At 39.2% G+C, this 25771-nt stretch overlaps 1 protein-coding gene across 1 annotated transcript in view; it reads left to right on the forward strand.

The window, feature by feature from the left end:
• Positions 1-24162, forward strand: part of FMN2 (formin 2) — a 159839-nt gene extending 135677 nt beyond the window's left edge. The window contains exons 17-19 of the mRNA XM_083496737.1: positions 8742-8891; positions 20921-21002; positions 22200-24162. Coding sequence (XP_083352863.1) covers positions 8742-8891; positions 20921-21002; positions 22200-22226 — 259 coding nt within the window. The 3' untranslated portion in view covers positions 22227-24162. The remainder of the gene's footprint in view (positions 1-8741; positions 8892-20920; positions 21003-22199) is intronic.
• The last annotated feature ends 1609 nt before the right edge of the window (positions 24163-25771 follow it).

Genomic DNA, 25771 nt, shown 5'->3' on the forward strand with positions numbered 1-25771 from the left:
ATCTGCATGATAATTAAGAATGCCACATTAAGTTCAATGCTTTAAACTGATTGTAGCAATAGTTTTCAGATTCCAGAAAGCAGTTCATGGCCAGTGTAACAGCTGATGTGTACTTCATTTTTGCGTGATCTGTGGTCTGTTGGAAGACATTCACTGTTCAAAAACGTAAGGGGGGGTGGGCTCATTTCCTTCACTAACTATTGTTACATTTCTGTTGAGAAGGGAAAGGAAGATTGTAGTAACAGAAAACTAGAACTATTTTTAATAAATCAGATACTCATGAAGAGGTGGGATGAAGTTCTGCATAGGTACCTTGTTGTAACTTAAAGCAACTTATAGATAAACACAATAAATGATGGACAAACATGATAAAATTATTAGTTACATAACCCTCAAAACCACAATAGATGTACCAAGGACTCTGATCAGCTATTTCCAATTTGATCACCTCTTCTTTGCATTTTATTTCACAAAACAAAACTATACCACTGATGACTGTTCCAGATATTAAAAACTGCCACAGAATGCCTTGGCAGCCTAAAGGACATAAGTATTTATAGCCAAGATTCCATCAGGAGTTATGAAGCAAAATGTGTGTACATTATGACATGTGCTTACTACTTACCTAAGGATGATGAGCCTGCCTTTGTACAGATAAGCATTCTCAATATTTCATGTTTAATATTAGAGACAAGGGGACACTAGGCAGGAGGAAAACTCTGTGCTATGCCTTTTCCTCCCCTTTATACACCATCACTTGATGTACTGTATGTATATAAAACATTTGCCTGTATTGCAACAGTAAAATTGGTTCTTCCTTCTGCAGATCTTGCATTAGTATATGAAAGTTTCTTTAGAATTCACCACACAAAATGCTTCAAACACACTTTTTTGGATAGAGGGTGAGAGGAAAGCTTAGATAAATAAGAGATTAGTTACATTCTGCTAATCATGGGTAAAATAATCATGGGTGCATTGGATGAATAGATGTGCTAGTTGCAGTGATGGATTAGATGGAGGGTGATTAATGTGATTAATGTGGTTGGATTTTTTTTCTTTTTGAAGTGACTATGTGCAACACAGTGTCTATCTCATGATTACATGTAATGGAGTTGCACAGAAATACTGGTTCATTATTTGATATGGCGGGAAAATGGTAAAAAAAAATTGTCTCTCTGTGACATTGTAAAATGCCAAGTAAAAATAAGTTATGAAATAGTAAAGCTTTGCAGAATTCCTAAAATTACTTGCGTTTTGAGAACAATGCTCCAAGTGTATTTTAGAAAAGTTCAGTTGTTTAGTAGATGAGCTGAAATGGAAAGTTAATCTTTCACACATAATGAAGACAAAGAAAATGGTATGTCTGACCCAGAGATTCCATAAAGTGTCTGGCTGTTCATTTGTCAGAAGTGAGATGTTTAACCGTTTCTGAAAGGTTGTATACTTTTTTATTTATTTATCATATTTAGCAGCTTTAAGAGTGTCAATGTGTGAAGTGTTTATTCAAGAAATGGATTTCTGGCAAACGGGCAAAAAGAAAAGTGAAATGTTTAGCTCACAAATAAGAGCATATTCTAAGATCTCTGAGTAAGTATCCTGAGATTAGAAGAAAGCACACAGGTCTGTGTTTATCTAGCTTACGCAGGCAGACAAGGAAGGCTCCAGACTGGTATTAAAGCTGAAGTGATACGGAATGTCTTCACCAAACCCCAAACAATTACATCACCCCCTGAACAATATTGATAAAGTGCAATAGAAAAAGACCTGGCACTTTCTAGTTTCAACCCTCACAGCTAACCACTTGAGAACCTGTAAAATACTTGACATGGAAAAGTTGTTTCAAAGGGGTCACAAAGAGCTGTCAGGCATTACAGCATAAGGAAGGGCCATAGTTCTGTGACAGAGCACATGCTGTACATAAAAAGAATCTCAAGGTCAGTCCCGGACATCTCAAGGTAAGGCTGGGAAAAACTACTGCCTAAAACCTTGGAGATCTGCTGGCAGCCAATGTAGACAATATTGAGCTAGTTGGACTCATAGTTGGATAGTATAAGGCAGTTTCTTATGTCCTTATACCCAAAAGACTTTTAAAATTAAAAAATACAAGCTGAAGATGACAGGGATTGAATCAGGAACTTTTTTGTGTTGTTGGGGCCACTGTTCAATAGTACACCTGAAACTTTGTGTGCATATTCATCACATTTTTCAGAAGCTTAAGTCTGAAATTCAATCAGGTTGCATTTGTGGGTAGCCTGGCCAATTCATTTCCCTGCCTGAAACAAGGGTAAGTGCACTCCCTACATACATTCAGAAATTGACTGTCAGTGGGATAGCATTCCCCACTGCACATGAGGTCAACAAGCTAGTTTAGGGATACATGGTCTCCAACAGAGAGCAATGGCTAGGAGGTTCAGGGGAACACCCTGAAAGCTGCCACAGTTGCCCTCCCCCAGCATATATCTCCAGAGGCAATTACCTCCCTGCCTAATTCTAGGGCTGGCCCTGACTAGTGTCAAAATAACTCAGCAGGCAGCTCAGTCACAATACAAATTTTCATTGTAATATATGCTAAATTAACAATCTCATAACTAAGGAAATCCCAGGAATAAAGCAACTTTGAAAATAATAATAATACCCTGCCCATCTGACTTGGTTGCCCCAGCCACACTGGGAGGTTTCCAGCATATATAAAAACATAACAAAACATTACAATTTATACTCTGTTTTACCTAGTCTTAAACTCCAGCCAGTCACATGTATTCTGTTCATCTCCACTTTTTAATCAGTCTCCAGTTTTAAGTGAAATTGTAAAGAGGTTGATCTCTGTTGATTTCACCCCATCTGACTGGAGGGAGAACAAGAGTCATGAGAGAAAAGGTAAATGAAGACATTGAAATGCACATTTATCATGAGATCTTTCATTTCAAATCCAAAAAAAGTTATGATTCCTCATACCTGTCTTAGGGGAAAGAAATAATTAAATAGTGAACTCTCGATCAGATCACATAATTTTTATTCCATGTTATTTCCAGTAATCACATTTAGTTGCTTCTGTGCTGTGCTTTATGTTGTTTGTGGTATGTATGTGTGTGTGAATGGCAATAATTTCCGTAGCTGTGTCATGCCTTTTATTGATTACATGCACCTCACTATTGGAGCTACACACACAGTTCTTTCCAATACATTCAAGTATACAGTATTCCTTCTTTGAGTGCCAGATGATATGTAAACACGCTCGGCTGTTGGCTGTAAGTGGCTAAATGCTACCGTTTGATTTCTGCACACTTGATTCATTCACTAGTTAAAACAACGGGAAATTTATACTTCTCCACTGCTTTTGATATTGCATCAGTTACTGTCTGAGAATTTACAGTAGCCAAAGTTCTTTGAATCAGCGATAGACTGACATATTATACTAACCTAGAACACATTTCTAAGCCACATTTCCTGTAGTCTGTGAGTTAAGTAATAGCTGGCATAAGAAGCTGGCATAAGAACTTTGGAATTGATTTGTCAATTTAATTATTTAATTTCAATTTTAATCTGATTCTCTACCCTGCCTCCCTTGTTGGCACCATTTTACACTCATTTTGAAATGTGTTCAAGGAACGGGGTGGAGAAGAGAGACATAATTTAGGATCTGGAAACTTCAGTGAAGGAAAAAAAGATTTCCCTTGGGATACTGCTCTTTTCCAAAGAGGAGTACTGAAACATGCACAGTTGCATAATGACACTTGCTATTGTTGTTTTGGTGCTACAACACTGGTGCTTCTTTTGCACAACACTGTGCTCTAGTATGGATACATTACTATGGAAAGGGACTTCCTAGAAAGTAAGATGGAACTAGGTGGCTGTGCCCCACTCTCCATATGTAACACTTCAAGCAACAAAATAAGTATCTGGTTACCAGAACAGCAACAAAACAAAACAAAACAGTTCTCTGAATATTCTAAGTATTGTGTTCAGGTGTACAATCAAGATAACATGTTGGAAATTGCAAATTTTGGAGTTCAGAAGAGTATTTACAGAATTTCATTTTGAATCCATAAATGAATGGCCACGATATGAAACTTTGGATCATTAAGTCAGTATTGACATTGAAAGCCACTTCTCCATAATTTTTCAAGCTTCTTGTATTATATAGATTTAAGAGGCAGACAATCTACACATGCAGCACAGTCTTGTAGGGTGGCTCTCGCTGGATGCCTGCATTAGACTTAAATAGGAAAACAAATCCTTATTTGGATGTTCCCACATTAAGAAATCTTTCTGTATATAGAAAATGTGTATGTCAGGGGCCAGACATACTTAGAAACTTCCTCTCTGACAGCCTAGCTAGAAATATTTGTTTCTTCTGGAAAACACTGGAAGATGCACTCTCCCATGTATAGTGTGAAATGGACAATCTAGTGAGAGGAGCTGCACAATATTCTTTTGCTGCATGTGTAGACCTAATCTTGCTTTTAATATTATGTTTTTTCCAATATTTTGGACTGTCTTTTCACAAAACATGCCCAAGGCGATGTACAAAAAATATAAGCTAAAGTGTAACTGAAGGCCCTGCTTCAGGTGTCTCCAGTCGTCAAGATTTTGACAGAGGTGACAAAACATGGTGTTTTTTTGTGTGAAGGTACCCAAGTTATGAAAACCACTTCTCAGAGAAACTCATTTGACTTAATCTCTTTTTCCTTTTCATTACCAAGTTTATTCTGTTAGGTGGTATCCAGTTCTGTCCCCTCCATTGACAGAAGAAATCTATCAGTAGAACAGTCTGCTGACTTTCTGGAGCAGATTTAGGGAGGGACAGGTGGATCACAGAAAATTGCCTCCTCTGTTCAACTGATGGATGTCCTCATTCAGTGAAAGGGACAGCATCAGATACTGCACATTGCGTTTGCATGACCCGCTGTTTGTGGGATATAGTTTAGGACTATTTTCATGCAATCTTAATAAAGTGACTCGTCTGTAGGTTTATCTGTGGCATTGGTTTCTTACAAATCATTTCACTTGGGGCGATGGGGTTTTGTTTTGCATTTCCTTATTTTAGTTATATTTTCTTCATCGTATTTTATTGTTAAATTTTAGTATTAAAATCTAGAGTTCACCTCCTGAATTGTTGAAAGACAGGATATATATGTATGTAGTAAATTACCAGTGCATTCAATCATATTATTCTGATGAGGATTGTGTTGTGTAAAACTGAAACCATATAAAGCCCTAATCAAGGATAAGTTACTATCTTTATTTATTTAAGGGTATTTAAATCTTTAATTGGTGGGGGATCTGAACTACTTTGAAATCCATGTAGCAGACATTTAGCCTCTGCCCTCCATAAACAAAACAGCAGTGTGAACAACCAATGACTTGTTTTTTAAGTAGGATTGAAAAGTCATGCTAGCTGAAGCAAAGCTGCTGACCTTTGCTGCCTCTGTTAATCCCTGACAGCGACCTCCCCCACCCCCACAATTTCTGCACCAGTGGTGGAAGCATAGGTACAACAGCACTCTTTGCTCAGGCACCCTTGAGATAAGCATCTCTAAGAGCTTTACAAACAATACACTACCCTGACAAAAACTGCTCTTCATTAGTAAGTGTTCCCAATTTGCTGATAAGGAAGTCGAAGTGCTGAAGCATTGTGACCTCACCAAAGTGACGTTGTAATTAAGAAACCCATGACTAGGACTGTGGAGTTTTGACTGTCGGTTTTGTTCTCTAATTGCAGCGTTTCCACTGAGCACAGAGTCACAGCTTATGCTCCAGTGGGTCCTATTTTTATGGTCCCTGTATCTGGTAAATCACTACTTCTCTTTCATCCCCAAGTTTGCTTTTTTAAAACGTTCAAATTTTGTTGATATGAGTGGGACTTTGAAGAGATCATGTCACAAGAAAAAACTGGGTAACGAAAGACGGTTTCATTTACACAACTATTATTTTTTTAACAATCCCCATTTTTATTTTCACATTCAGTAAAACTTCAAGTTCTGGACATTAGGAAGAAGTTTCTATTTAACGCCTCTAAAAATCTCTCTCTCTCTCTCTCTCTCTCTCACACACACACACACAGACAGAGAGATGCTATATGTAGGCTAAACATTTATCTGTTTTGAATCTACTTACTCATGTACCTATATCAAGAAAAGGGCCCCTCAGAAAGGGTCCTAAAGCAGTTGACAGTAAGCTTCAATCAAACAAATATATAAATAAAAACCAAATAATTAATGATCCTCTATCCCTGAAAATGCAGGGCTCCATATACATATGAAAAGTATCAAAAATTAGTAACAAACTCCTTATAGTTATTCTTTCACCTACTGTCTGTATTATATATGTGTGCGAAAGAGAAGAGCGTGATAAGATAACACAGAATACAAAGAACATGAGTTGTAGTTTTGTTGCTGTAAATATGTAGTCTTTCTTTCAGCTATAAAAGTTGTAATTTAAAATGCTACAAACCTTATGGAAAGAAAACAATGTATCATTCTCCCCCCCTCTCTCTTCAAGTACAAGGCTATGATCTTTGCCCTCCGTGTATTTTAGAATCTTCTTGTTACGAAAGGGCATGGGAGATAACATGCCAAACCTTGTATTCACCCATCTATTTTCTTTTTAAAAAATAAATGAGTGCTGTAGGGATCTTTCAACTACCATATATGGGAAACTTTCTCAGAACAAATGATTATTTTGAATGCAACTTTCCTGTGCTTGATAAACAACTTAATTCCTCAGGAGTCCTGGTTTTAAGCCTATTTGTATTGCAGCTCATATTCTCCTTATTTGTATATAAGTAATAGTTGTATATTATTTTTGACTATGTGCCAGTTTCTGACATTTTTGCATTTTACAAATATATCCACTGTCGTAGAAGTGATCTAGCTGAGTACTTGAGTATTACTTGTAGCTGTTTAGATAAAGGGATTCTGCTAGGAGTTAAATGTCTCTGTGTTACTGAATCAGCTTTCCGTCCTTTCCCAGCAAGATTAACAGTGATCAGTGTAAAAGCCTGTCTTGCCTCCTTTGATCCCGTAGTATTCTTAACCAAAGCCTTCACGTCTCCAGTAAATGTTACTTCTATTTATCAAACTCATTGAGCATTTATTTGTGGGAGTTTCAATCTAGTCTGGCTTCCTAATTGTTGAAAAGGCTTCAAATAGAGAATTATGGCTTATTGTTATCTTACATTTAGACATAGTGCCTGGAAAGGCTGCTTTGAATGTGATGCTTTTAATCTTGTGCATCCTTGGGTAAACTTGGTGTTCTTCTGTGATGCTATCATCCCATTCCTAGGACAGCACCAGACTTTATATGGCAAATGTGATTGCTGCATGTATAATGTGCACAACTTGTGAAGTCTGGAAATAATAGATGCAGCTTTAAACATTCATTTGTGTGCATGTTTGGGCATCAATGTCAGTTCCCTTTTACACAATTACCAAGCAAGTTTGGGCTGTGTCTGCTGGTGGGAGAAAGCAACTTGTCACAGGCTTTCTCTTCAGTAGCCAGCTTCTTTTGTTATCATGCAAACTGATATTTGCCATTTCTTATTCAGAGAAAAAGGAAAATTTCAGGGCCATTTCTGATAACAACATTTAGTGGTGCGCTGTGGATTAAACCACAGAGCCTAGGACTTGCCGATCAGAAGGTCAGCGGTTCGAATCCCCGCGACGGGGTGAGCTTCCGTTGCTCGGTCCCTGCTCCTGCCAACCTAGCAGTTCGAAAGCACTTCAAAGTGCAAGTAGATAAATAGGTACCGCTCCAGCGGGAAGGTAAACGGCGTTTCCGTGCACTGCTCTGGTTTGCCAGAAGCAGCTTAGTCATGCCGGCCACATGACCCGGAAGCTGTACGCAGGCTCCCTTGGCCAATAAAGCGAGATGAGCGCCGCAACCCCAGAGTGGGTCACGACTGGACCTAATGGTCAGGGGTCCCTTTACCTTTAGGATAAGACCTTCTCAGAGGTGATACCCAAGTTATGAAGTTTCTTACCTTATGACAACCATGCATGCACACATATGTAGCATGCAAAATTCTGCAAGCAAATGATTTTGCTCAGCTGCCCATGCAACCCCGCCCCCCTCTTCCAGTCCAAGAAAGGGATAAGTTCTGGATTCTTTTCCATATTGTTCCCAGCTGTTGCTGCAAACCTCCCCTTTCCATGGGGCAAGATTGCTTTGGAATTCCCACAATCCAAAATTCCGTATGTTTGATTCACCAATTAGGTTGTCTTCCATACTGACAAATCGTTGTGTGTACGTAGTTCAACAAAAGAGATTTACAATGTTCTAAAGCTATGCCTGTGTCACTGTTATTAATTCAAAGATTTTCTGCCTATCATTGGGCTTCATCAGTTTAAGACATTTATCTTTATTTCATAGTAATTTCTTTAAATTTGCTCAGGAACTGCAATAGTCAGTTCTGCAACGACATGTTTTGGAAAATGATTGAAATGCAATGAAAAAGTGATACATCAACAGTTACGATAGTCTGGTTTTCTTGGCTTTGAAGAATTGATTTTTTTGTTGAAAAAATGAAAGAAGCTTTGACCACATAATGAAACATATATGAGAAACACCAGACCCCAGGTTTTCTAAACAAATTCAATACAGAATATGAAAATAGAAGAGTTAGGACTATGTTTGTGATAGGTATCAATTTATTTACCAGTACTATCAGCCATGTATGATAGATAGAGACTGTCTCTCATTGTTGCTAATGAAATAGTTGCCCTCTTTGTTTATTTTGACAGCTTTTTGGAGACTGCAGCATATTTCTGCATGAAACCAAAAATGAGTGAGAAGGAGGTATCACTAAATGCCTTCTTCAGCATTTGGCATGAATTCAGTTCTGATTTTAAAGAGTTCTGGAAGAAGGAAAATAAGCTCATTTTGCAAGAAAGGTAGGTATCTTGATTTTTGATTACTTTAAAATTATTAATATTATATACAAAAGGAAAATGTATAAAATTGTACATATCTGTTTACTGTTCAAATGTCATGATAATAATGGATCATAAATTCTTAACTTCCAATATTTAAGTGATTGCTACAAAGTCATCAGATGTTCTCCTGTTTGCTGCTCAAGAATGTAATATCTATTCTCATGCTATACTAGACAATCTGCTGTTGCACATTTTTAGGTTTTGTAGCTCCACTTCTGTCATTTTTAAAAATTATATGGGTAACTACATATGTTGCAAAATGCTGCAGACAAGTTTCTTTATTTGATGAGAAAATAGAAACACATTTAGCCAATCTTGCAACAGTTGCACAGCCTGCTTTGTTGTTGTTTAGTCGTTTAGTCGTGTCCGACTCTTCATGACCCCATGGACCAGAGCACACCAGGCACTCCTGTCTTCCACTGCCTCCTGCAGTTTGGTCAAACTCATGTTTGTAGCTTCGAGAACACTGTCCAACCATCTCGTCCTCTGTCGTCCCCTTCTCCTTGTGCCCTCCATCTTTCCCAACATTAGAGTCTTTTCCAGGGAGTCTTCTCTTCTCATGAGGTGGCCAAAGTATTGGAGCCTCAGCTTCACGATCTGTCCTTCCAGTGAGCACCCGGGGCTGATTTCGTTCAGAAGGGATAGGTTTGATCTTCTTGCAGTCCATGGGACTCTCTAGAGTCTCCTCCAGCACCATAATTCAAATGCATCAATTCTTCGGCGATCAACCTTCTTTATGGTCCAGCTTTATGCTCTGAAGCTGTGGTATTCAATCCACAATTTAACCACATAAAAGTTCATATTTGCTGTGAATGTTTTAGACATTGCCTTTTCTGCAAGTGATTGGAGGTTTTTAGGCTGGAATACAATGATATTATGGGTGAGATTGTATTATTGTTATTTATGATTGTGTGTTTTATTATATTTTACTGTCATAAACTACCTTACTCTTAATTAGAGAAGGCAAGATTCATGCTATCCCACTCCCCCAATACACCTAGTGTGGGAGGGTTGGTGCCTTTTGTGCACAGCCCTATGCCTGCAAGATGACCTAGGGTCAACTGCAAAGTTTTTTTGGTGAGTAAAGTCTGGCCAGAACTGGATTCCCCATGTTTCAGACACAATACAAACAGACACAAGAATATTCTGGGGTTTCAAATAGCCACAACTTTATTGATTACAGGTGTATGTAGGCTTAGGCTTAGGTACTGGGTGTTCATCTTGAGGTTTTCAAGGTTGTGCCTGGGTTAAGGGCCATCTCAAGATGTGAATCAGCTAAACTGGCCTCCCAGGCTGCCACATGGAAGTCCTGTGGCCTGTCTGCTCCCCTGTAGGCTTTAGGACAGGACTGCCACCCAGAACTGCCACTAGAGGATTCAACCCAATGCCTTATCCACCAATAGTTGTGATGATTGCTATGAGGAAGAAAAATCCCAAATGGACTTAATTTGTTTGCAGGCAAATTTCTTCCCAGCCCCAAATATGGTGACCAATTATATCCACAGCAAAGTCTTTAAAACAGACCCATGTGCTGGCTGGGTAGGTTGATTGGCCACCAAGTGGAAAAACAATGCAAGTGTTATGCTAAACTTCCAAAGATTATTGCTGTCTTATTTTCCACACACTCATCATTAAGCCTGTATAGCCAGACAGTGCCCACCCATAATAGAAACTGATTCATGTTATATAATCTGAAATGCTGCTTGAATACTCAATAAAAAATAGCATATGTCATTTACGTATGTAAGACTTACCTTCAATCTAGCCTTAAGGGAATGGTTACTCTTTTGCACCTTGTACTACTATTTGGTTATGCTTCTTTGTTTCACTCACAAAAACAACAGCCCCTATTTAAATTTTTGTACACTTTGGGAATTTGTCAGGCATGGAACTAAGTTCCAGGACTGCTGCCTGACTGTATCAGCACCAACCAACCACGGACAGCACTCTTAAATGACGTGAAGCTACTGCTTTCAGGAAGATTCTCAGTTCATGTCACTCACAACATACATTAAAGAGGAGGATTGATCAAGAACTCTTAAGTTCTGGCCTTAATGGGGACACCCTTAGTTTTATAAAGAAACGCTTATCTGATTGGCTTATTCTCTAAGATATCATCACATCAATAATCCTCTAGCAAAATATGGCTGTAATATATTGTGATGATGCTATATTGAGTTTGGTGGATATGATGTAGCGTCTGTCTAGAATAACGGAATCTTTCAAAATTTTGGAGAGTTTTGATGACACACAATTCAAATCATCTTCTGGATTATTTAGTATGACAAAAAATGTATCCTTCATAGATTAGCATTGGCTATGGAGGCATATTGGTCCCACAGAAAGTAGATAATTAAAGACAGAATATAAATTTAGTTTTCTGACATTAGCCACAGTGATAAAGTTTTGTACTAAAGCTGTTAAAGGAAAGAGGGAACTAAACCCATTTCAATTGGAAATCAAGAAACACTAGCAATTAGTTAGCATAAAAGAAGAAAAGTTAGCCAATGAGTTTTCAAAAACCTCTCTCCAGGAGACTGAGTTAGCAACTGCCAGAGATGACTGAAGTGCAGAGAATCAGCCATGGCATTGATTTTATTTGGTTTTATTATTTATTATTTTCAGACTCCTTCCAACAATGCACTTCTAATAAGCTTGTCTGTAGCTGTTTCCTTATGCTTGTATTTTTAAGGACTCAGTTATTATTTGCTTTAAATCTGTGAGGTCTTCCAGTTTCACTCCAGTAATGTGATGCAAAGAATGAAAGGCATTAGTTTTTACCAGAGCTGAATCTTGAGGCTTTGCTTCATTGCATCAATGTTGTGACATCTTTCCGTGTTCAAGGAGAATCTCAGACCAATTTTTAGCAGGGCTCGGGTGCCTTCCCATTGACATCAGCATGTCCAAATGTTACACCTGCTGCCTATATTTTAACTTTGCTCTGAAACCTTTGACCCTTCTCTGTATTCCAGAAATTCATTTTGAATACAAACTTCTTTTTAAAAGAATCCAGTGTGGTATGTGCTGAATCTTTGAGTAACCAGATATTGCTTTTGTGAACAATGGGTTGCATTCCAGCCATTCATAATACATGAGGGTATCCAAGGATTTACTTAACTCAGCATTGACGGCTATGGAGTGTGACTGCACTCTGCTCTTTTACTAGGCATTGCTATTCTTCACTGGGGAGATTTCTGGCTATGAGAGAGCAACTTGTTCTTCCAACCTGATGGCAGGAATCTTAATTGCTCATTCCAAGGTTTTGTAACCCCTTCATCGGCTACCGTTCCACTTTTGTTTTAGGTGGGGTGTGAAATGAAAGGACTGGAAGGTTTTCTTGCTGAGCAGCCTATCATAAGTTCCCATGAAGGGTGGCATTGCCAAAGAAGCACATGCATTCCCTCCCTGTCTTTCTTTTCATTGGGAGAAGCACAGATTATTTTTCTCAGTGCTACAACTGCCATCGCTCATTGAACCTGCAGGAGGGGGTGGGGGTGCTCAAGCCTTGGCTAAAATGCCAAAGAAGCATGAAGGACCTTGGGGAAGAAATTAGGCAGTAATGCAGGCCATTGCTCAAGAAACTAAGCATCACCTTTCAGGGAATTTACTTCTCTATCTGTTGCTATAACTACAGTTCAGAGCTGCCTTCTTAAGACTTTTGGTTGAGACTTCTAGGTGTAAATTAAGTGGTTAAGCAGTGTGTGTCCACACACACACACACGTAAAGAGACAGAAACTAAGAGGCGGGACTGCTCAGGCTTTGGCACGGCTCAGTTGCCAGGTCTTCTTGATGCTTATTGCATACTACGTATGTTTGTTTATTTAGAGTACACATACCAGTAAAAATTCTGGCAGCTGTGACCTGTACTAGTTGAAGTAACTGAGACTTCTTCAGGGCCACTTGACAATGCTGTATCTAAAATACTGTCAAGCTGCAAACTTGCTCTCTCTGGTGGGAATGCAGTCCCAATCCAGAGCTGGTTGTGCATCAGTTCCTGGGTCCTTCAGTGCCTCCTCTGGATCAGGATTCAGTTTCAGTTTATTGGCCCTCATCCAGCCTATTATCAAATCTAGGCACCAGTTCAGAACCTCCGCAGCTTCACTTAACTCATAGAATCATAGAATCTTAGAGCTGGAAGAGACCCCAAGAGTCATCTAGTCCAATCCCCTGCAATGCAGGAATCTCAGCTAAAGCATCCATGACAGATGGCCATCCAGCCTCTGTTTAAAAACCTCCAAGGAAGGAGAGTCAAAAATAAAGCTGTGTATCATCACCCTATAGCTGCCTCTTCCATGTCTCTGTACATGACTTTTAAAATACAATCCTGTTGGTCCCAGCAACTAATTTAAAAAGTATGAATATGCAAGAATTGCTGCTAGGAAGTAAAGGAAAACCCTGTATTTGTATGCTAGTAGATTTTACACTGTACCTCATCCTGAGATCATGTGATAAAGAGTGAGATATAAAATTAATAATAATAATAATAATAATAATTTATACCCCGCCCATCTGGCTGGGCTTCCCCAGCCACTCTGGACAGCTGGGGACATGCATCAAACATTAAAAGCTTCCCTAAACAGGGCTGCCTTCAGATATCTTCTAAAAGTCTGGTAGTTGTTGTTCTCTTTGACATCTGGTGAGAGGGCGTTCCACAGGGCAGGCGCCACTACCGAGAAGGTCCTCTGCCTGGCTCCCAGTCACCAATCTAGCTGCTGCATTCTGGATTAGTTGTAGTTTCCGCGTCACTTTCAAAGGTAGCCCCACATACAGCACATTGCAGTAGTCCAAGTGAGAGATAACCAGAGCATGCACCACTCTGGTGAGACAGTCTGCGGGTAGATAGGGTCTCAGCCTGTGTACCAGATGGAGCTGCCCTGGAGATAGATAGATAGATAGATAGATAGATAGATAGATAGATAGAATGGAAATACTTGCTTGTTTGTTTTTTAAACTGTAGCTATGCTCCATGAAAACAACAGAATTCCCCATACCACCTTAAAGACTAATAAATATATAATGGCATAAGCTTTCATAGACTATTGCCCACTTCGTCAGGTGCTAGAATTGTTTTCCTTAGTTATCCACTCACACCAGTGTATTAGGATGGAGCTGAAAAGTAAAAAAAAAAAAGCAAAAAAGACAGTTTGTGATAATTTAGTTAGAGCTTCAGTTAGAGTTGTAAGCACCTTGACCATTCACAATATTGGTATGTGACACTTGGGTAAGAGGACAGGCCTTCATATTGATCAGTAACCAGTTAAAGTAAACAGAAAGTGGGAATAAATGGACAGATTTCACAATGGGCATTTCTCATCAGGTCTGCTCTGGTAACTTCAGTGGAGTCAGTTTTTTACCATATGGCATAAGGGCAGACCCAGAATGTTTTGTGATGCTTGCTGTAACATTGAACTCCCCACTTCATTCATTGAGTTTGATGCAGGGCTTTCCCCTTCACTGGGTGCAGGCAGATCCCACCCTTACCTTATATAAGGAGCCCCAGTCATGCATAAATTTATGTTTGCAAGAGTTTCTACATAGCTGAAAAACGAAAACAACAGATAAACCTTTGCAGCTTGCTAAAATAAAGGAGGTTTGTGACCCACCCCCACCCACCCCAAATTGTTTTAGTCGGTGGAAAATTCCAATAAATTGCAAACAATAAGCCTAAAGCTTATAAATTTTATCACAAACAGAAACTGAAGTAAAGTTATCTGAATTCTTGATGCTATGTTTCTCAAATCCAATTCAGTTGTTTCAGACTAGCAGCCACTTCCACACTTTCAAACCCTAAGATGCATCTTGGACTTCCTTGGCTATAAAAGTTGCCCATTCCTGCAAGAATAGCACTTAAGCTGGCACCTGGTGTGTCATGTTGTACATCTAGATGAAAGGAGAGATTCCTGGCCAATATGTCTCCACAGCTCATTGATCTCCCTCTGAAGAAAGACTGGTATGTCTCCCTACAGATTACTCGGCAGGATGATTTAAAGCTTGCTGTTGAACGATTTAAAGTCTGGCATTGTGTAGCTATGTATTGCATAGGAAGTAGCATGCCGGTAAGCTGTCACTGCTTCTTCCAAAGAAGGGCATTTAATCTTGTAGCAGGAGGCACGTCCTCTCCAAGTAAGCTAACGGATCTTTTGTTAGCCTTCAGAATAGAAGTGAGCAAATTGGACTTTATGATGACACACCTAGAGACAAGGGAATTGCAACTGTTTGTTTGTTTGAGGCTGGAAGGTTAGGAGGGTGGGCCTGTGCGCTTTGAGTTTTAGTAACAAGATCAGTGGTAGTGGCAAAGTTCCTAACCCTCAGAACTGCTCAAAGGAGAAACTTCATATGGCTCAAGAATTAAACCTTTCATAGACACTGCCACTGGTGCTAGTGGTAGTTTCTGCCTCACCATTTCTTTCCTTCTGTATACATGTTTGCTTCTCTCAAGACTCTTTTCATGCCTCTTTCCTGACTAGTTTGCTCTTCTGTTCTTTCTGTCCCTTCTTTAGTCTGGTCCATGATGCCTGGAGAAAAAGCCCCCTTCCTCCCAATAACTTCAGGTCCCACAGACAGTGTGCTGCCACTACCTCCCTTTCCTCTTAAATCCAGGGAACAGACTACATGTTACATGGGAAATGTAAAGTTGGATCTTCCAATGTTTTGATACACGCTTAAAAGCTGCTGAGTTGCCTGAAATATATTGGAGCAGGGACACTGGGGGAGGAGGTGTTAATCCTTTCCCCCTTACCATTTTCCCAAGCTAGATTCTCCCTTTCAGTGATGCTGCTTTAAAGTGAAAATAAAAATCTTGGAACATCTGATCTTTGTCTTCTGGTGTGAGAGGCAACGTGGAAGGACAAGGGCAACTATTGTCTCAAAATAACTCAGGGATCATGTGAATGGGCCATTGCAAGTAGATCAATCTTACCTCCATAGAAGATGTTGAGGATTCTATTTTTTGGGATGAAATAATGTTGCTGCTATGCTGAGATACCAGCATGCTTATATTAATACAAGGTGATCTGGAGGTCAAGCTACAGTGCCAAGTAATTTTATAGCATCAGTGAAGGAAATGTTCTCCATGATGGACAATTGCCATTGATTAGTAAACAGCAAAAAAGGTGAAGAATCATGCCATGGAAGCAACCCTTGATGTTACTAGTGTGGCTAATGTTAGTGAATAATAGTTCTATTCTAAGGATATGAAAGTGGGTGTAAGTACTGTGGATCTAAATTTAAAAGCAAATCTTCAATACCCATCTACAAATGTGAAGAGTAATCTGCCATCAGAAATCCTGAGAAATCAATGCAGAATGTTTTAAGCCATCATTTTAAAAAGGAAATAGAAACCATGTTGTGTTTTGAAATTGCAGTGGTTGGATTCTATTATTATTATTATTATTCCAGAGAGTACTGAATTAATAAGTAGATAAATTTGGTGCTAGGATCCTGGAAGTATGTTTTTTTTAAAGAGTAATGTTAGCTACTCCTTAGCTTATTGTTGGAAGGCTTGTCGTGACCACTTCAACTACCAAATGCATGAACATTCCAGCCTTGTCAGTCTGTTTAAATTAGTCATGTACTACTAGACTCTGGCAAAGTGTAAAGGTATCTGCACCAAGCCAACTTGGAGCCAGTAGGAAATGAATCTGTCTACCAGAGATACTTCTTTAGACAAAATTATTAATGCTTAGTGGCAGGGAAGTGGCTTTCTTTCTCACTGGGTTGAATGATGGGAGAAATTCTCTCATGATAAGCCCATGATAAGTCTAGTGTTTGGTGTAGAAGATAGATAAAATGATTCTGCAGGAATGTCTGGTTTCTTTTCCCTGTATCTATCTTATTCATCTTGCAAACTGTTTTCAGACTTAATCATAGTGAACATTTTGTATACAGTTGCCTGACAATAAATAAGAAGGATAGAGAGGTAAAAGTGCTGGGGGGAAAACAACTTAATTATGATGGAAACAAGGAACAGTTCCCTTTGTTTAGGTTAACCCTCTGCTATCTATCCACACTTTATTCAAGGGCAGAATTGGAAAATCTTTTGAACCACATGCCTGGTAACCAGCTAAATTTTTAAAAAAATTATAATATGATACACACAGATGTAGTGCATGTTAATTTTCAACCAGGGAGGGGGCAATTAGCAGCTAATTCCCAAGTTACAAGTAGAGTTCAGCTAGTTTCTACCTTAATTTCTTGTTCGGCTAAGTATGTAGCATCAAAGTGCAGTCTGGCACACAGGGGAAAGATTGTCAGAAGCATGCAGTAACACCTGGGTTAAAATACTTTTAAAACTTAATTAATTAATATTGGAAATGAAAGGTATGAAGAATAAACCAGATGACGTAAAAAGAACCAAAACAGTTTACTCTTCATATCCAGCCCTAGACAATATTAAATATTAAATTCAAACGTCCTTGTGAGGAACAACCCATAATGTTCAGGAAATGGCAAATATCCAAAGGGAATAATCCCATTTTTTGACCCTGTAGAATCAGGGGAGAAACGGATGAGGTGGCAGTGGCATGTGGTGGTGGGGATCTTCCAGTCACCTGTGGTCATGTGTGCTTGGGTACACTTAGGGGCAGTGTTGATAAATGGCGACCATGTCCCACATGTAGGAAAGGTGTCCTTGGAGACAGGAGCCACAGGCACCATTTTACAATCCAGGAAGTAAAAAGTGAGAACTGTGAGACATTTCCAATCTACCCCCTGGTAGACAACAGCCAGTGAGTGGTGGCAGGAATTCTGCTGGCCTGTGTGCAGAAGAATACTTGAAACATGATAGGTAAAGGTAAAGGGACCCCTGACCATTAGGTCCAGTCGTGGCCAACTCTGGGGTTTCAGCACTCATCTCACTTTATTGGCTGAGGGAGCCGGCGTACAGCTTCCGGGTCATGTGGCCAGCATGACTAAGCCGCTTCTGGCGAATCAGAGCAGCGCACAGAAACACCATTTACCTTCCTGGCGGAACGGTACCTATTTATCTACTTGCACTTTGACGTGCTTTCGAAATGCTAGGTTGGCAGGAGTAGGGACCGAGCAACAGGAGCTCACCCCGTCGTGGGGATTCAAACCGCCGACCTTCTGATCGGCAAGTCCTAGGCTCTGTGGTTTAACCCACAGGGCCACCCGCGTCCCTGAAACATGATAGTTCAATATAATTCAATATAATGAGGAAGCTAGGCCATTTCTTCTAGGTCCATTGGGATTTTGGAAAGAAACTTGGGTTTTATTCCCAGGTATTCCTCCACGATGATTTGTTTGGTGCATGTTGTACTTGATTACTATCAAAACAATTTCCGTTGGTTGAGGTGATTTTATATTATGGGATGGTCTTCTAAATCACTACAGGATTGAATGTTAGAGCCACTTCACACATTCTGGGAAACGATGACTTGTGCTTCCATTTGTAGGACTAGCATGTGGGTCACCAAGCAGATACTTCTATACCATCATCCGGTCAAGATGTCAGTTGTATATGGAACTCACATATCTTGCCATGTAGGCACCTGTGACTCCTCCTGTCCATTCCTTTTCTGGTCCTGCCCAGCACATCTAGAGTTCTAGTCATTACAATAGGGGGCAGGGGGGGGTGATGATGTTGTGAAGCTTCACATACCTTTCCGCACACTGGAACTATTGATTTACTACTATTTATAAACTGTCTTTTTACCCTATCAGGTGGTTCACAAAACAATATGAAAACCAGCTCCAAAATAATAATAATAATAATAATAATAATAATAATAATAATAATAATAATGACAACAGCTATAAAATGTGAAACAACCACAAGCAAAATAGCAACATGAGAATATTTGAGTTCCTTTCGTTTAGGCCATACAGTGGTACCTCGGGTTACATACGCTTCAGGTTACATACGCTTCAGGTTACAGACTCCGCTAACCCAGAAATAGTGCTTCAGGTTAAGAATTTTGCTTCAGGATGAGAGCAGAAATCGTGCTCCAGTGGCACGGCGGCAGCAGGAGGCCCCATTAGCTAAAGTGGAGCTTCAGGTTAAGAACAGTTTCAGGTTAAGAACGGACCTCCGGAACGAATTAATTTTTTAACCTGAGGTACCACTGTACCTTGTTTGGCACTGAGGAAATTATCATTTCCTCTTACTGAGGTATGCATATACAATACAGCTTTTCGGTGATAAGGTCACTTGTTTTCTATTTGTGGCTTTGGGCCCTTTTAATATTTCAGCCTGTGGTGAGAGCCCATCTAACACCAATAACTTATATTCAATTGGCCCACTTTACCACACTGCTGTTTGGAGGGAATCAGAACAATAACTTCTCTGCTGCAGTTTTTTTTATATTTTCTTTGTGTATGTGTTGGACCAGTCTGCAGATTTTTCCATCTAAACTAGTCTCAGACAGCTTCCAGGAGTGCTAGTACCCAGCCATGCTGTCTCCTGAAATGCTCTGTTCTTTCCCTACAACTGTTAACCACTTGCTTACATATCTGAATAAACGAGCTTGTAAGTAAGAAAAACAATTGTCTGGAAAGTATGGTATGGCAGCCAAAGCTAAGGAGTTCTTCTCATGAGAACAATAAACCTGAAGCAGAAAAGATGGTAAGGATGCTGTAGAGAGATTAGCATGATATATCGTTACTCAGGGGAGGACAGCCTGCCTCCCATACATAGCATAAAACATGCCATAGGCTCCTTTTTTATTCATGCGAATTCTGACTTCTTTTAAAATTATAGTCCTCATGGTTTATAGAAAAGGCAAGTTGGACAATGTGATGACAAACAATATAGAAACAATGTGAGGACTATCTAGCTCCTTTTAATTACATATTTCAACTGTTCTTGTTTTCTGTTTAGACCAGGGATAGCCAATGTGGTACCCTGCAGGTAGTGTGGACTACAGTACCCATAATCCCTGACCATTGGTCATGCTGGCTAGGGCTGGTGGGAATTGTAGTCCACATCTGGTTTAGATGCTGAGTTTTTCCCCCAAGGCTCAATAAAGTGTTCATATTCAAAGATGTTTTTGAAAATGAGAATGTTCAAAATATCATTCAAAAGTGATATTCTGGGGAACTGATATCCTTGTCATAGTAATGGCCTCCTATACTATTAACATAAAAATGGAGAGCAATAAACATTCGTGTTTAGACAAGCCAACACACGTTCTTTGAAAGCTGAGGTAATTTTAAACTGTTTTGGTATGTTAACTTCTATATGTTTTAAAGTATGGTTGTGAATTTTTCTCAGCTTTATCTTTTTGTAAACTGCTTTGAGGTTTCTAAAAAATCAAGTGGCGTATAAATTTTGTGAAATAAGTTAAATAAATATATCAGTTATTTCTCATTTTCTTTTTATATTGTTGCTGTTGTTGTGGTTGTTTTCTCATGTTAGAACCATCATTTTCTTTATGGACTGCTGATGCTGGGTTTTTAACAATAAAGTTATGGGGCTGTAGTGACCCAATTGGGTTGTTAATGGAGAATTCCTGTCAGAAGTGGAATTATGTTCTACAGTAAAACAGGTTCAGATTCAACCTTCAAAAAATGCATTGTGATTTATGATCAACAATTTCAAGAGTTTCTTAGAATAAATTTAATCATTAGGCAATGGAATTAATGCAGAAATCACTTGTCAGATAACTACAGTATATGAAGCAATAAATAAACCCAAGGGAATTGGGTCTGATCTTTAAAATGTAAAGAGTATGAGAGATGTAATGGAACTTTGTATATCTAGTACTATCATTCTCATTCTCAACTATGGGGCATTAGGTACAACAGAACAGTACATTCAGGAATATCATATTTGCATAAAGCAACTGTTACAGTTTGCATGTCTCCTTGTAGCAGATGGACTTTTATTGGCAATATCGCTTATCATTTATATTCTGCAAGCCCTCAGAATTATTGTATGTTGAAAAATATTGTCCTTGAGCTGTCCTTCACGTGTTATTCAGCCTTCACAAGTGGTTTTGATTTGGTGAATCAATTAAATGTGTTGCAGACTAAAAGAAGCTGAAGAAGTATGTAGACAGAAAAAGGGGAAATCTCTTTACAATATAAAACAAAAGCACGATTCTGGAATTGTGAGTATATTTCACTTACGGTTTTTTGTGCCTGCTATGTATGAGCATTCTCCCCCTGTTAAGGTTTCTGAGCAGGAATCCTCATCATTTCCTCTTAGTATCAGTAAAACGAAAAATGTTGAAACTCACTTAATGACTCTACCCATTTTCCGTTGATGCCCTTTATATCTGGAGCTGCCTCTTGGAACCATCTCTGTATGGCCACCTCCCTTATTTCCTTTAATTTACTCAAATCACCCCCTTCCCAACAAGGCTTTGGATTACCCCAGAGTCCCTATACCATGGGTAGGCATGTTTTTACACGAGTAGAATGTGTCCTTCATTTAAAATGCATATCTGGGTTATTTGTGGGGCCTGCCTGGTGTTTTTACATGAGTAGAATGTGTGCTTTTATTTAAAATGCATCTCTGGGTTATTTGTGTGGCATAGGAATTCGGTTCATTTTTTTTAAAAAAAAAGTCTGCCCCCCCAAGCTCTGAGGGACAGTAGACCGGCCCCCTGCTGAAAAACTTTGCTGACCCCTGGCCTATACCATAGTGTAACTAAGTATATTGAAGTCCTTGCATCTCTGCTCCTTTCTCTGTTGTTTCCCTGTGTGTATTTTAGATTGCAAGCTCCCTGGGGCTGGGACCTGTAAATCCTCCTGCTCTTTGGGTACTCCCAGATGGGAGCTTCATATTGTAATTGGCAACAAAACTTAAATTGATTTTCCAGTGAAACAAAACCCACTAGGAGTTAGCAGATAAGGCCCAAATTGAGAGATTTTGGAACACAAAACTTAGAAAGGCACATGGGGCACAACATATTCCCAAGGTTGTATTACTATTTGGAGTAAAATGCTCCTGTAGTTTAGGACGCTGGACTTGGTTCAGTGATCTGTTATATTCAGAAGCTGAAAGTGCTTGCTGTGTTTTCAGACATGTGACACTGATAACAGAAAATGGGGGTGCTGTTTTTAATGAAACTTAAATGGTTTTCATTCTTTCTTGCACTTGAAGATAGTGTATTGGAAACAACTCAGCTTGGCACCCAAACTTTCTGATTTAACTGGATTTCAATCTTAGTCTTATTTGCAAGAGAGGAAAATGGTAGATTATCCATTTTTTGTATCTTTGGGGTTCTTGCTGCATGGTTGATTATTAGTTCACATGCTCTGAAATTTTGAAACTGATATTTTCTTCACCTTTTCATTTTCAGAAAGCGAAGATAAGTATGAAAATATGAAGGTCAAACGGCACGCATCATTGTCCACCTGTTCAATAAACTCAATAAGTCTGTTGGGGGGAAGGAGACTACATCACTTGACCCATTTGTTTTCTTGACCTGTTTGCATTTGTTTTCCGTTTCCACTGACTAGAATCTGCTGGGCATTCATTGATAAACAGATTTGCTGTATGGAGTGTCCAAAATCATAAAAGTTATTAATTTAAGGCATGCCTCTTCCATGCACTCCATCCTGTCTTCTTCATCCAAATATGCTTTTGCAATGTATTTGGAGGAATACTAACAATAACTAAAGCACCTGGTGTAAGAGGCAGTCATTCAGTCTGCCCTAAACATACTGAAATTATAAACATCTATCATACAAACACTACATTTCCATTCCTGTTGGCAAGATCTTTCCAGAGCAAATACACTGCAGTGCTACATTTAGATTAGGGCTACTTCTTGAGAATTGTTTGTGTCTGTTTCATATTGACATTTGTAATCTGTATTTTGAATGGGTAAACTGCTCCTTTTACACTATAATCCATTTCCAAAACAAGGTATGTTCAGCACAGCAAATCTTTACAGTTGACAAGGCGGGACATTATCTCTGCATTTTCTGCCACATAATAAAGCAGGGGTGGGGAATTTGTGATTTTTCAAATGTTGATCAACAACAACTCCCATAAGCCCCAGCCATCATGGCCAGTAGTCAGGGAAGATGGGGACTGTAGTTTAGCAATATCTGGAGGTTCATAATTTCCCCATCCATGTACAAAAGATGGAAACAAAGGAAGGCTCCTCAAGGCTGCAGCACAGCGTAGGAATCATTTGAAGGATACTAAACAGCCTTTGGTTTGCTATGAACATTTAAAGAAAAAAAAAGTTTACAGAGTAACAAGAAACTTGTAGTAGACTTCCTACCAATCTATTGAATCTTGCAGAGTAAAGTACTAAATACTTCCCTTTTACTATCCTTCCAGATGATCAAGGGTGATATTGTGAACCTCAGTTTTCTGGTGACAAAGCAAGGACTATTGATTAATTCAGCTTTACATTTTATTGAGTGCCCATACCGTAAACTACATAAATAGTTGCAGTTGTTTTGTGCCACCTCAATCTCGGCCAATAAAGACAACCGAATGATTGGTCATATCTAGATTAGACTGCCTCCTCTGCACAATGTAGCATAGATCTACATTCAAAAGTTATTGAAAACAGCCAAATTTAAGGGGGGCGGGATAAAGTGCATAGATCCCAAAGCCATTTAGCATAGAAGGTGCTGGGGTGGTTTTAAGTTCTAACCTGCTGAAATTACTTTCTCTCTCTTTCCATGTAGCCCAGTACATGATACCTGGTTGTCCAGATGTTAGTCTCTGGTTCCAGGCATTGAAAAGGCTACATAAATTATGACCTCAGGAATTGACTTTTTAAAATGCCAAGCACTAAAAATATATTTTTCATTCATTGGGGAAATTGTTTCCTGTTATTTGATTACTGATCAGCCTGAATTTTTTCCGTCTTTCAGGTTAGTTCCTGATAGTTCCTTTATTTGTTTCCCCAGTGTCAGGAATAAAGTTATTTCTTGGGAAATAGAAAAGAGAAGATTGTTGTTACAAAGAGACCTATGAAGAGCAAATAAAGAAGTTACAGATATTTTAATAGCACTGATGAAAAACCCATGTTTGTATTTATGTAAGCTATAGTCTCTTGCTGTTTTAACTTCTGTGTTTTCTTTCATTTAAGTGCATTTAAAAACATTGTAGCATGTTTAAGTTTTGTAGCCATCCTCTTCCCTTCAGTATCTCCAATATGTTTATTGCCATACTAAATTAAATAATACTACACTTAACAAAGATCGCTATGTGCAATACTGTATTTAGTGTTTCTATTCCAATTTTTTTTAGAATGTTTATTTATATGAAAAATAAAACAAATAATGAAATTGAAGTTGTTTTGTGTATACAGTACTTTGGACTCTTATTGCACTGGGATTTTGAATTGCTGTTGGTACCTGCAAGAATTCTGAACTGTTAATGGATAGAAATATTTAAAAGCCACTGCTCTGAAAAACTTGCAGTCCAAAATATAGGCTAAAATGTAAAGATAAAGGACCCTTGAACGGTTAAGTCCAGTTGAATTTGACTATGGCGTGTGGTGTTCATCTCCCAAGGGCCAAGACTAAGGAAGAAGCAAGCAAAAGAGTTTGAAGAGTTTGGATTTGATATCCCACTTTATCACTACCCGAAGGAGTCTCAAAGCGGCTAATAGTCTCTTTTCCCTTCCTCCCCCACAACAAACACTCTGTGAGGTGAGTGGGGCTGAGAGACTTCACAGAAATGTGACTAGCCCAAGGTCACCCAGCAGCTGCATGTGGAGGAGCGGAGACGCGAACCCGGTTCACCAGATTACAAGTGTACCGCTCTTAACCACTACACCACACTGGCTGTGTGCGCACGCACGTGCACTCGCGCCCAGCTCCTATCCATGTTTCAAACTGGTATTATTATTTACCCATCCTTCACCCTAAGGTCCCATAAAGAGTGGCAACATGAACCAACAATATTAAAAACAGTTTAAAACAAGTTATGACTTGTTAGAAACTGTTGCAAAAAGGACAGCATGTATGTCCTTTCCCGACTATATTCCTATTTGTGCCCAACATAAAACATTTTGTGTTACTGCATTTGCTATCTGCTTTACTATGCAGCATCACAAATGGTTAGCATAAAAAATCCTAAGATATCCAAATGTGGTACCCCACTTGCACAACTGACTTCTGCTGCCACAAATGTCTGCCACCACTCAGCGCCCCCTCCAGATCTGTTAGAAGTGTTCAGGGGACCTTCCAGAACATGTGGGGTTGAGGCTGCAGGAGGAGGGAAGGAATGGATCTCGTTCACTGACATGGCATTGGATGTTTCATTTAATTCAGATTTGGGCACTCACAGAAAAAGGTTATGTACCTGATGTACAATTCTGGTCTTTTAAAAAATGGAATATTGTTTCAGAAACAATATTCCAACCCCAGTTGATGGGCACATCCTGGATGCTTGACTGCAATAGTTCAGGGCAGCTAAGATGAATAGAGAACCCTGAACAAGTTAGCGCTGCTTTTGTCTTCCACAAGGTTTGCATGCAAATACCTACAGTCTCCTCCCTCCTGGGCCAGCTTATATCATACTGTACCCAATTTGTATAGAGCTAAACATAACACCGCAGTGCAGAACATTAAAGTCAGCAGCTTTTTTAAAGCTTTATTTCCCTTTAGCAGCTCTAACTGATTTGTGTGACACTGTTGGCTCATTTAGTAATTTCCCATTCACTCTAAAAAAGAAAAAAAGTGTTATCCGATACCACTCTCATCTGCCCTCCCTTTGAAAGAATGCTGTCCATTTATTGGTTGTAATGGGCTCTTTCAAAGCAAACTATTCTATTCTCCATGCCTTGTTTTCCCCCCACCCAGACACAGCAATTTTGTGGAGACAGGCAGAGAAGTCCTTAGCAAAGAGTGGAATAATTAGAGGAGGTCTTATTGTTGCTAACTCCATTATAACTGATTT

The sequence above is a fragment of the Podarcis liolepis genome (assembly GCF_965112155.1).
Source record: "Podarcis liolepis genome assembly, chromosome: 3".
In the NCBI taxonomy this organism is placed as follows: Eukaryota; Metazoa; Chordata; class Lepidosauria; order Squamata; family Lacertidae; genus Podarcis; species Podarcis liolepis.